We start from the raw sequence: 14,116 nt of genomic DNA on the forward strand, positions 1-14,116 counted from the left end.
GCTGCATTACACAACTAAGAGTGCATGATCATGTTTCACATTATAGCACATCTCTGCTGCATTCTGGGGATCAGGGAAAGCCACCATCATCTGAGCTGGTAGCCACTGTTGACTAGTACATGTAATAACATGATTGATGATGCAATGAATAGTACAGACCATATGAAAAATTGAGGGTTCAGCCAGTTACCTTACCAACAAGCCAGCCACCATGTACAGCACCATCACATCTGTCAATGCTACTTTCCTCAAAATAAATGACCCGGGCCACAGAGACACATCTTGGTATGACAAATGACTTGCGCATTAGTGGAATGTTATTGTTATTATTTAACAAAAGCAGCATCTTTCTCATTAGGTGCCTTTATTTCAATATGAGTGCAGTAATGTGCTATGATTACGTGATGATAACTGGACACCGCTGCAAATTACCTTTTTATTTTGGCAAGTCATGTTATATTTTATGTATGTACATTCACACCATACAAAAACTGGACTTAGTTTTTCATTGGTTGGATAATGGCTTCCAGCACAGTGGGTATGATGGAGCTGAAACTTGAATGAGATATTCCTGACGTGTCAACCAATCTCCTGAGAACTGACCACAGATAGGTGACATAAACTGGAGAAAAGCAAAAAGTTCCTTAATATGCAGCAATGGTCCTGTTTAAAAGGTAAATAAAATACAGTTTGCACCTCATATTTGACACACAGCTTCTCCATAATATTTTTCACACGCATGGGTCAGAGTTGGCGTAAATAAACACATGCCTCCCTTTCATGTTTTCTTTTAGAAATCCTGTTGTTTGCGTAGAAAGTTGCATACATACATTTCAAGCCCCATTTTGTTTTATAAATGAGGATGCAGGGAAATGATTTGAGCAATTAAAAAAAATCTGAATAAAGTGATACTTAAGGTAGTATATCTTTACAACATTTGAGTGTGATACACATGGACTTCACTTGGTAACAGGCGTGCAGTTCTTTTTTCCCCTATGTATTTTTCCGTCCTCTCTTTCTCAAATTAAATAGGTATACCATGACTCAAATTTAAAAGCCCCCACTTTAACATAAGACAAAGACTAACAAAACCTTAAACTATTTAATTATTTAATACAGACAGAACTATCCTTGCCAATACTTCATGATTCAAACCATTAAAATATTATTAATTTTAGAAGCTTTTGTTCCACAGACTAAATTGATTAGCTTCAAATAAGTGATAATGGTTATGTCACTAAAATACATTTACAAATCTAGCATGCATTAACTTTTACATATTTAATGATGATAAATGAGTGAAATATACTGCAATACAGTAATCCCTCCTCCATCGCGGGGGTTGCGTTCCAGAGCCACCCGCGAAATAAGAAAATCCGCGAAGTAGAAACCATATGTTTAGATGGTTATTTTTATATTGTCATGCTTGGGTCACAGATTTGCGCAAAAAACACAGGAGGTTGTAGAGAGACAGGAACGTTATTCAAACACTGCAAACAAACATTTGTCTCTTTTTCAAAAGTTTAAACTGTGCTCCATGACAAGACAGAGATGACAGTTCCGTCTCACAATTAAAAGAATGCAAACATATCTTCCTCTTCAAATGAGTGCGTGTCAGGAGCACTGAATGTCAGAAAGTGAGAGAAAACCAAACAAATCAATAGGGCTGTTTGGCTTTTAAGTATGCGAAGCACCGCCGGTACAAAGCTGTTGAAGGCGGCAGCTCACACCCCCTCCGTCAGGAGCAGGGAGAGAGAGAGAGAGAGAGAGACAGAGGAAAACAAACAGTGAAAAATCAATACGTGCCCTTTGAGCTTTTAAGTATGCGAAGTACCGTGCAGCATGTCGCTTCAAGAAGCAGCTGCACACAGAAGGTAGCAACGTGAAGATAATCTTTCAGCATTTTTAGACGAGCGTCCGTATCGTCTAGGTGTGCGAACAGCCCCCCTGCTCACACCCACTACGTCAGGATCAGAGAAAGTCAGCGCAAGAGAGAGAGAGAGAGAGAGAGAGAAACAAAAGTAAGTTGGGTAGCTTCTCAGCCATCTGCCAATAGCGTCCCTTGTATGAAATCAACTGGGCAAACCAACTGAGGAAGCATGTACCAGAAATTAAAAGACCCATTGTCCTCAGAAATCCGCGAACCAGCAAAAAATCTGCGATATATATTTAAATATGCTTAGAGTGAAGCTGCGAAAGGCGAAGCGCGATATAGCGAGGGATCACTGTAACATGAATACGAAAAATGACATTAAAGCTTGTGTTTATGTATCTAAAAGGACTAAGAAATGACATTATTATAGTTTGAAATCTATCTTATAAATTAATTCCTTAATTTAAATATTGTCACTAGTTTTTAAAAAAATTGAATAACTGGTGATGAACAACCCTAAAATCAAATGAGGGAAAAGAAATACACAAACATTATTTAAAACCTCACAAATGATTATACAAATATTAGACATTTGGAGTAATAGAATGAACTCAGTTATGTGGGGAAACAGCTACTAATTATAACTCAGCTTGTTCATTAACACAGAAAATAACCCTTTAAAATATTATTTTGAACAAGCTTAAAATTGGCAAAGGTTCATGGTATACTTTTTGTAGCAGAAGGGGTTACTTTTCCTTATGCCCACATCTATGCAAAGCATATGTATCACTTCCAACATTTACCAACAAAATGAACTTTACCTCAGTAGAAGTTTACATAAGTTATTACAGCTTTTACTAATAAAGATACCCTTTGCTGGTGAGCCATATCTACACAACAAAGAACAATAAGCAGACTGATCATTTAAAAAGACCCAGGCTCTGCATGTTCTTTCTTTATCAAGTAAAAGTAACACAGACTTACCCAGTCCCATATCTACAAGTATAGTTTTTATGATGATTCTCAGCTCAAAATGACATACGTGTCAACATGATTTCAATATATCGTTTCTGATCTTTTTTAAATTGTCACCATATCTACACTTTTCTTATGGATACTATATGCTCTGGATCTCTGGCAAGTATGATTGGTCTAGGAGTAGAAGCTTTGAATTCATCCCTTTTCTCTAACTTTATAAGTGTGTATATACCAGACATATTCTGAAAAACCTCCCATCGATCTTCTTCATTCCCATATAGATGGGTCACTATATGTCACATGTAAATAGGTAATACTGTACTTTCCTATAATGGATGATATAGTTTCATTTATACATATTTCTGTTCTAGATATTATTCTTTTTCACTTCTTTAACTGTTTATCTTTCAAAAAAGTATGAATGCATAGTTGTCCATCCATGCATTTATTCTATGAACTTTATTATCATGTTAAAGGCAAGTTGGAACCTGTGCACAGCTTTATTAAGTGCAGGGCAGGAACCCACCCTGGATGTTGAGGGACATTAGTTAGCTGCAAGACACTCATGAAAATACTCTAGTAATTTAATGTATTTCTGAATTGATATCCTAAAATTCTGTTTTCGAACATTGGATATATTTAATAATTTAAGGAAATCTTCTTCTAAAATTGATATTTGCAAAGTAATTGAGAAACATTATAAATATTTAATTCACCACATACATACATATGTATATAAATAATATGGCTGTTAAACTCCACTGAAATATATGTGTGGCATATAAAAACTGTTGTGAATTGGGTGATATTATCATGTAGATCATATATGTTTGAGACGTGTACATTAGCTTTCAAGCATATAACTGTGCATTTGGTTCTTTTTTAGAGTATGGAAAAGCTGCCTTATTGGAAAAACTCTACTGGAGAAGCCATAGGGTGGCAACATGGCTGGCATGGTTATGACAATGAATTCATAGACATGAGAGGAATCTTCTTGGCTTATGGGCCGGGTAAATCTTTGTTATTCAAATGATGTCAAAGCAATATATTCTGAAAACCTTGTAAAGGACTTATGTGCTTATCTCTTGTTAATGCATTGTTATTCAAAGCTATTCTTCACTTGATTGTTTTGTGATAATGCTTTTTTATATTGTTTAGAAGGCTTAAAAACATGCAAAAATATTTGATGTTTAATCTCAGTGACATCAAGAAACTGAATCTAAAATATTCCATTAGAATAAAATATAGTATGTTACAAGAAAAGTACAAAGTTACAAGCAACTTTGAGTAGAAAATGAGAATTTATTATTCATACATATCCATTATGAAGGTAAGTGTATGAAAAATATAATCATCAAGTATATACATTTTCTGATTTATGAGGTATTAAAAATGTAAAAAATAATGATCAATAAATAATGTTCACTAGTTATACCATTGAAAAGAGCATGGTTTAAGTTAGTACCTTGAACCAAACTATGAAGAACATTCAGAACATTTTATCTGGATTAGTAATGAGTAAGTGTCACAGAGTGGGAAAAAAACTGCAGACAAGATTTTCTAGGTCAGCCACCATTCCTGGAAGACAACCACATATTTGTTCCACTCATGCCAAACCATTTTTAGGTCAGTAGGGTGTCAGGTGGTCCTAGTTTCATTGTGGATTTGAGAGGGAATCATCCAAAAAGATTGGAACAAACTGTTATGAAATCGGAATTCTGTCTCACACATACAGTTTGTGGGAAATGTGTTGTGTGTGTCTAACTCTATAGCCAGCAGTGATGGATAGCCTAATGTCATGTAACATCAAAGGAGGAATAAGATGTACAGTACAAGTTATATTTATGCATCCTTATAGTCCCTTTAAGGCTTAGAGTTTGCCCATAGGAGAGGATATCTCTTGAGTATCACTTGTATATATCCTGAAGGTCACTGATGCACCACTTACATCAGAAGGCAACCAGTATAAACTTTCAAATGATGTAGAAAAGAACATCTGTACATTGTTCAGACTCTTAAAGTAAACACTGTTTGTTTGCAATTTATTATTTAATTGTAGAACTGTATTTAGTATAATTTGTCAGAATAAAAAAATTAACTACGTATTTAGACATAAAATACATACAGTATATGAATTCATTGATACATTTTGACAATTGTATTACAGAGGTGTGTGATCTAAGATATAAAGATCAAAATGTGTGTGTGTATATATATATATATATATATATATATATATATATATATATATATATATATACAGTAATCCCTCCTCCATCGCGGGGGTTGCGTTCCAGAGCCACCCGCGAAATAAGAAAATCCGCGAAGTAGAAACCATATGTTTATATGGTTATTTTTATATTGTCATGCTTGGGTCACAGATTTGCGCAGAAACACAGGAGGTTGTAGAGAGACAGGAACGTTATTCAAACACTGCAAACAAACATTTGTCTCTTTTTCAAAAGTTTAAACTGTGCTCCATGACAAGACAGAGATGACAGTTCAGTCTCACAATTAAAAGAATGCAAACATATCTTCCTCTTCAAAGGAGTCAGGAGCAGAGACTGTCATAAAGGCAGAGGAAAATCAATAGGGCTGTTTGGCTTTCAAGTATCCGAAGCACCGCGGCACAAAGCTGTTGAAGGCGGCAGCTCACACCCCCTCCGTTAAGAGCACAGATAGAGAGAGAGAGAGAGAGACAGAGAAAAACAAGCAAGCAAAAATCAATACGTGCCCTTCGAGCTTTTAAGTATGCGAAGCACCGTGCAGCATGTCGTTTCAGGAAGCAGCTGCACAAAAGATAGCAACGTGAAGATAATCTTTCAGCATTTTTAGACGAGCGTCAGTATCATCTAGGTGTGCGAACAGCCCCCCTGCTCAATCCCTCTACGTCAGGATCAGAGAAAGTCAGCTCAAGAGAAAGAGAAAAGTAAGCTGGGTAGCTTCTTAGCCATCTGCCAATAGCGTCCCTTGTATGAAATCAACTGGGAAAACCAACTGAGGAAGCATGTACCAGAAATTAAAAGACCCATTGTCCGCAGAAACCCGCGAAGCAGCAAAAAATCCACGATATATATTTAAATATGCTTACATATAAAATCTGCGATGGAGTGAAGCCGCAAAAGGCGAAGCGCGATATAGCGAGGGATTACTGTATATATATATTATATATATATATATATATATATATATACAGTAATCCCTCCTCCATCGCAGGGGTTGCGTTCCAGAGCCACCCGCGAAATAAGAAAATCCGCGAAGTAGAAACCATATGTTTATATGGTTATTTTTATATATTTTAAGTCCTTATAAACTCTCCCACATGGTTTATAAATATTCCCCGTACAGTTATACAGCATAAACCCTTTATATTCCCTTAGTTATTAGGTAAGATTCGTTGAAATTATGTATGTAAACACAGTTTATATACTACTCACAAACATATGTATCGTATATCATTGAGGAGTTTTATTTAATACGTAATACAGTTTTAAACATATTGTAATTGAGTAGGTAATATAAAAATACGTGAAAAATCTATAACATGTAAATGCTGTACATAAAACCAAAATGTTATTTTAAAGATACTGTAGAGCATCTCCGATATCACATTTGTCACAGCCATTACGATAGACAGGCCACCGGCAATAAATACCTACAATGCAAGGAAAAAAATTGTATAAAATGTGTGCACAGTTACAATAAACGTTCATACATGTACTAAGTACATATAAAAATAGTTTTGGGTACTCACCAACTTGTCAGATAACGATGACATTTACTGCACTGTCACAGCTGTTCTAAAGGAGCCTCTTCAGGCGACTGTGTAGCACCGCCGTCGTCTTCTTCCACTGAGGGCGTACTAGGCAGTGTTTTGCGTGTAAGGAACATAGTGATGGGCAGTTGCTGGCGCTGCTTTTTCATTTGTGTAAAAAGGCTCCTATATACTTCCGTGGCGATGGCAAGAGCATTTTTAAATTGCAAAGAACAAATCATTTGCGGGTCCCATTCTTCAACTGATGTCTGGAGATCTTTTGCCATTCATAGAATGGTCGCGAGATGCTCAAGAGTTAGGCCTGCGTCTTCTTCCTCTGCTGGGTCGTCTTGTTCTTCCTCGCTCGCTGACTTGGTCATCTCGGCCAAATCTTCATCGCTCAGCAGCTCGGAGTGGGCATCGAGCAGCTCATTGATGTCATCACTGGTCATGTCGTTGAATCCCTCTCCTCCTAGCAGTTTTGCCAGCGTGACTGCCTTGTCAACCGCCGAGTCATGAATTTCTCCTGCAGAAAAGCCCTTCTTGTCGCGCACAACTTCTGGCCACAATTTCTTGCAGCAGGCATTAACCGTCTCTTTCTTTATATCATTAAGGGCCTTCTGCACGTTCACCATACACGATGTGATCATGTACTTACGCCAGTACTCCTTCAGGGAAAAGTCATCGTCCGTGTCCATTGCCTTGACCATGTGTTGCAGGCTGTTCCTTGTGTACAATGCCTTGAAAGCCCGGATAACTCCTTGATCCATTGGCTGAATCAGTGATGTCTTATTTGGTGGCAAGAACTCTATTTTTACACCTTGGTAGGATAGATCCAAGGGATGACCTCCAGCATTGTCCAGAAGTAAAAGGACTTTGAAATCCAGCCCTTTATCTGCCAGATAGATCTTTACTTCCGGGATGAAACATTGGTGAAACCAATCCGACGTTAGGCGTTTCGTAATCCAGGCCTTCGGGTTGTGCATCCAGTACACAGGCAGCAGGTTTTTATTCTTATTTTTCAGGGCCCGGGGGTTTTTGGACTTATAAATGAGCCCAGGCTTTATCATAAAGCCCACAGCATTGCCGCACATGACCAGCGTGATACGATCTTTGTGAGCCTTAAACCCCGGGGCTTTTGCCTCTTCCTTCGTGATAAAAGTACGAGACGGCATCCGCTTCTAAAATAGGGCCGTCTCATCCATATTAAACACGGTTTCAGGCTGATATCCGCCTTCCTCAATAATCGTCTTGAACGTGTCGGCGACAAATTTCTCGGCTGCAGCTTTGTCTGCGGAGGCAGCCTCTCCTTGCAGGTTAACACTGGCCAAGTTGAACCTTTTCTTAAATTTTTCAAACCAGCCCTTGCTGGCAGTAAGTTCACGGTTTTCGCTGGGGGATTCAGCAGAAGTTCCAGGTCGAGGGTCGTCGTCTAGAGCATCTCCGGCATCCGCAAACCTATCATAAAGTTGCTTGGCCTTTTGTCAGATGATATTGGTGTCCACGGGGATGTTCTTCTTCCAGCAGTCTTCGATCCAAATCCCTAACACAGATTCCATCCGGACTACCGCCTTATTACGTCCACTTACACTTCGTTTCGCCTCCTGGTTAAAGGACACTGCGGCCGTAGATCGTATGTTCTTTTCCTCCTTCTTAATATAACGAACCGTGGACTCGTTGATGCCGTAGTGGCGTCCTACAGCGGCGTAGCTTTTTCCTTCCTTCAACATGTCAAACAATTTTACCTTTTCAGCAATTGTTAGCATCTTCCGTTGGCACTTCGGCACAGCCCCAGAAGCAGTAGCAGGAGAAGATCGCTTTGTAGACATAACGAAGAGCTTGACTACAGTACGCACAAAGAAAAACGTTGATGCTGAATGAGTGAGATGAGATGAGATGCCAGCTTTAAGCGAAATCGAATTCTGCGCTCCCTGTCGCTGAGCCAGTCAGCACCCAGGAGCTTAACCGCATGCTCTGATTGGGTAGCTTCTCAGCCATCCGCCAATAGCGTCCCTTGTTTGAATTCAAATGCGTCCCTTGTTTGAATTCAAATGGGCAAATCAGCTGAGGAAGCACACGTACTGTAGACCGCAAACATCCGCGAAGCAGTGAAAAATCTGTGATATATATTCACATATGCTTACATTTAAAATCCGCGATGGAGTGAAGCTGTGAAAGACGAAGCGCGATATAGTGAGGGATCACTGTATATCCATCCATCCATTTTCCAACCCGCTGAATCCGAACACAGGGTCATGGGGGTCTGCTGGAACCAATCCCAGCCAACACAGGGCATAAGGCAGGAACCAATCCCGGGCAGGGTGCCAACCCACCACAGGACACACACAAACACACGCACACACCAAGCACACACTAGGGCCAATTTAGAATCGCCAATCCACCTAACCAGCATGTCTTTGGACTGTGGGAGGAAACCGTATATATATATATATATCCTAGTAAATATAGTTTGGTTCAAGAAATTGTTGTGACCCAGGAGTCTCAAGAACACAGGTATCAAAAGCACTTTCAAAAATTGCCCACTAGAGTGGGAAAACACCTTCAAAACCTCAACTAGACACCAAAAAGGGCCATGAAAGATCTTAATAAAATAAAAAAGATTTATTTTAACAAAAGGCTATGCAAAACCAAGAGCTAAGAAGAGTACAAAGGAATTACCTGAATGGCAAGGTAATTAAGCAAACAAAGTTCCAAAACAGAATCCAAAAATCTTTGTTGAAAACAAAGCAGAGGTTCAAAAAATCAATATGAAATCCATAGGCATAGTCAAAAACAGAGCAGAGGTTTAAATATCCAGAAAATCAAAAAAATATCAACACACAGATACTCACAATATTCTAAACAAGCCCCTTGGGGAATCACCTCTAAAGCACATGGGACATAACATAGGCCATTCCCCTTTACCAACCCACAGATAAAAAAACATACCTAATAAGTAAAATTAACATTAATACAAATAAATGGTACAAAATGAAATAAAATAAACAAGAGAAACAACTTTAAACCCCAGACCCAGGAGGAAAATGCTGGGTGAAAACTTGTATGAGGACTGTATATTGAAAGCATACAAAAGAGACTTTTAACAGAGAAAGATGTAACACTGGAATGTGCTTTAAACATTGCAGTATCAATGTAAACTGCCACAAAAGATGCAATAGAACTGCAACATGGAGCAACAGAAAGTGCAATTAACAAAATGTTTGTTAGGCAGAAATGTTATTGTTATGGCAAGTCTGCATATGATAGAAATGATTGTTGGTTTAAAGATAAGGAATGCAGGCAGTTTCATAAGAAGGGTCACATTGAGAGAGTGTGCAGAGCAGAGAAAAAGCATACTTACAAAGACAATACTCATACAGAGAAGCAAAAGTAACAAATGTGCATTTGATGGCTGAAAATGCATCAACTTCAAGTGAAACTAGCTCAGACACTGCTGACCTGTCTTGCTTGGAGCTATACAGCATTAGTGGAGAAGACCACTCAGTAATTTTTGTAGTAGAAATTTAACATCTTATTAAAGAAAGACACATCCTCTAACAGGACAATTCAGTAATCAGGAAGGAGAAAACCTTTTCTTTGTATCTTTTAATTACTCCGCGGCAAAATGCCTTACAGGGAGCATTCTTCAAAAGCAGTCTGTTACAGCATGGTCAGAATGACCAGAATGGTCCTAGAAACAAAGAATAGAGGTTCATTGTATAAACTGTTGAATTTACATACAGTGTCAATCAATGCATACATTTTACTCTGGTTGGTCCGTTGGTTTACACCCAAATGATTTATATAAAATAAAAGTCTGTTATATTCTGGTTCTTCTTATACCTTTGAGTTGCGCCACCACCCTTGAAATGTGCATATAACAACTGTCCATTCTCATTGCTTAAAGTACATCTGCTGATTTCTTAGTCATCCTTCAGTACATTTTGTATATTACAACAACCTTTCTTCTGGTACATTCTTTATTTATTTGACCATCTCAGTATTTTTCCTAAACCAAATCTTATATTTCAGTGTACATTTTGTTGTTCACTTGACCTTTACTTGGTTTCCCACATTTATTAACTCTTTATGCTATTTCTTTAAGATGAATGCTATGTTACCCTAACATTATTCTTCCACATTTGGATATCTCCAGAAGTGGAGGGAGTTAAATTGAAACTGGAGTTAACTGGGTCTGCTTTGTCCAATATCTCTGTAGCTGAGTACAAATAATTGTCTTCAGAAATATCGCTTCAAATGACTTTAGTAATATTAAAGACATATTCAGTAGAAAAGTTGTCTCTAAGGGGCAAAATAACCGTGAATGTGAAATACAAAGATGAGCAGCATTTGTTAGACTTGTATGTTTTGGAAAATTGGGGTCCAGCCTTATTTAGATGTGAATGGCTCAAGAACATACAGCTAGACTGGCACACTTTAAAAGCAGTACAAATGTTGTCACATAGTATTGATAAGAACACAAGTAAAAATCTGGCTGGGATATTGACAAATGTTGATATCGTTTTCAAAAAGGAATAGGGCAGGGTTCTTCAAATACTTTCTTTTGAGGACCAGATTACCAAATATTAAATGTTGGGAGGGCCATGCATAATTCTTTGCTCTCAGCATTCACATGTGAATGAGATGAACAACACTAAATATAACACTGTGTATCAAAGGGAATTTATTGACATTACTATTATTATTTAAATTTATTTGAATTACATAGCCTCAAAAAAAATCTTACCTTGGAATGCCGTTTAACAATAGTCTGGACTACCAGTCCCTTAACACTATATTACTTTTTGTTACATTTGTTATACAGTAATTACATTTTATGCATTTGTTACAATCACACATCCACAGGACCACATGTTAAATAACGAAATATTCCCAATATCAGTTAACGCTAATTTTTTTTCTGTTCTTTTTTTATCTTGCTTATATATGGTACCCATTTAACAACACGTACTACAGTATATTTGTTTTCTAATGGCTAAAATTGCACTTACTTGACTTTAAAATAGCATTAAAGTTAGGTTCATAAGAGGTGGGAGAATTTGTAGACATTCATGGAGGTGGGTGCTTGTAAGGGGGGAATGTGTATGTCATAGCAAACCATTGCTAGAAGAAAAATAGCAAACCTTTTAGCGTTTGAGAACTGGACCTAGTTGAGTTTTGTCTAAAGTTGTACACATCTCAGATCAAAGCGCCTGTTTCAGTTCAGATGATACTTGCTTGTCTATAATTTCTAATTGCAGGGAACGTTCCTCAAGTGACATAAGCACCTGTTTGGTTTTTGATGCAAACCCTTCTCCCACATCAGTCATAAACGGATTCTTTGAAAATTGTAAGATCTTAGTGGGAATGTCAAAGCTGTCAAACTTCGCAGCTAAGTTCGTGCTTACCTTGCCTATAAATTAGGTAATTATTACAGTAATTTGTGCAGATGCCGAGTTATTTATTAAACCACGCATGAAGTGTTGGGAAATGATGCACTTTGTGAAACAAAAGGTGTTGTAGACTTGAAGTTGCAGTGATGATTTGATCATCAACATAACATTATCCATTTTTTTAACTCATTATTGAGTTTGCACACAGAACACTTTGGTGTATCTGGCAAAGTAAAGAATTCATCTATGAGCAAGATCTGGTCTAGTCCATTTTCATTAAAAAAAAATTCTGAAAAATGATTTCCCCTGTTGCCTGTCCCTCAAGTGAAATTAGACTGAGCAAGTCCTTGCGAAAAAAATCTTAAATATAGACAGTTGTGTCATGTCACTGCCGTCGGTGGGTTTATCAACAGCTAGTAACATTACATAGGCCTTTTTCAATCTCTCTTAAAGGGTTTCAAAACATCATTTACTAGTTCAGCTGTTCTACTGGTTGTTCTAACAGACACAGGCATTTTCTGAATGGATGAAATTATGCTCCTCCTTACTTTGTTGTCTGTCACTGCCTTCTCTATAGTAGTTAAGATGCATTCTTTGCCAGTCACTGAGTCAGTGAGTGTTTTTTTTCTTTTTTCCAAGCTACACAGAGGGAGGCTGCTGTAGACTTTTCATGCTCAGAACATGATTGAACCATGATAGTTTGTCTGCTTTCATAGCTCATTATTAGGCTTTGCACTTTATGTCTACAAACATCTGAGCCTGCTGGAAAATTTGTGTCAAAGTCTGAGTGCTTTATATTAAAGTGCTTTCTCTAATTGCATTCTTTTGTGACAGCAACAGACTCTTTACAGAGCAGACATACAGGTTTTGTTAAAACAGGTACAAATAGATATTTCTCACTCCAATTATTATTAAACGATCTATTTTCATTGTCAGCTTTTGTCTTTTTTAAGAGAAGGACATATCTGTAGATATTTGCTAGCAGAAAAAGAGGAGCAGTGTACCTAGCAAATCTTCAGAACACACACTTCAGAAGCCTCTAAATGTGATGTGTCAGCAAGGGTCGGGGCAAAGAGAACAAGCCGTTTTTTACTCGAGGAATTTGAAATCAGTGCATTGGTGCTCAGAAACAAGTTTAGCTGTGGTGATAAATGCATTTTAACGGATCAGATCATTTTTTTATAGGCTGGTTGCGGTAGCGAGCTGCCCGATAAAGAACCCTGGCTAGGAACACTGAAGGGAATAAAAGTTAAAATTGAACTGAAACAAAACATCACTCCACAGTTTTTAAGGCTCAACCTGTGCCTCATGCTCTTCGTCTTAAGAGTGGAGGCTGAGCTGTAATGCTTAGAGAAGGCAGGTATCCTCTCCAAGGTAGAGTGGAGTGAATGGGCTACCTCCAATATGCCTGTAATAAAAAAGGAAAAGAAGGAAATGCAGATATTTGTGGAGAGTTTAAAGTAACCATAAATCCGGCACTACATACAGTATAGTACAATGTCCCCTACCTCTTATTGAAGGTATTTTTGCATTATTAGCAGGCGGAGAACCCTTTACAAAAATTGATTTTGCCTAAGCTTATCTTCTGATGGAGGTGAAAGACACCTCAAAGAAATTCTTAACAATAATACACAAAAGGGGATTTATCAGTATAATGGTCTTGTTTTTGGAATAACCTCAGCTCAAGCTGTGAGGATGAACATTCTTTGACAGTATCAGCCTTAGCAACACTATTGGCAGGGGAATTTCTCTATATCTTCAAGCAGAAGGCAGCAAAGATAGCTCACTTAGAAAATGTAGGACCAAATAAGGGATATAATGATTCACAGACTTTTATTTTTTTATTATTTTTTTTATTTTATTTAATTTATTAAAATCAAATAACATTCCATAGACATAACTCAAGTTTTACAAAAAGAGAAAAAAAGGTTAGAAACAAATCACTGTCTTTTTAATTTGGAAAGAGACCTTAAGTGTGTAGTGATTCCAAGACTTTAATTTATACTAGATTTTGTAGGGCAGTGGCCCCAGAAGGTGATTATAGTGCAGAATTAAAAGGCAACTCATTGCCAGAGCCCACATAGTTTAGAAGTGGCAGGGAAATAGCAAAGATAACTC

The 14,116-nt window shown here is 37.7% G+C and overlaps 1 protein-coding gene across 2 annotated transcripts in view; it reads left to right on the plus strand.

Annotated features, from left to right (window-relative positions):
• The window catches only part of enpp6 (ectonucleotide pyrophosphatase/phosphodiesterase 6), a 126,107-nt gene that overhangs the window by 88,954 nt on the left and 23,037 nt on the right, over positions 1–14,116 (plus strand). For both annotated transcript variants that reach the window (XM_051928448.1, XM_028802125.2), the window contains exon 7: positions 3,738–3,861. In XM_051928448.1, the coding sequence (XP_051784408.1) occupies positions 3,738–3,861 (124 nt within the window). The remainder of the gene's footprint in view (positions 1–3,737; positions 3,862–14,116) is intronic.

Source organism: Erpetoichthys calabaricus, chromosome 5 (assembly GCF_900747795.2).
Source record: "Erpetoichthys calabaricus chromosome 5, fErpCal1.3, whole genome shotgun sequence".
Taxonomy (NCBI): Eukaryota; Metazoa; Chordata; class Cladistia; order Polypteriformes; family Polypteridae; genus Erpetoichthys; species Erpetoichthys calabaricus.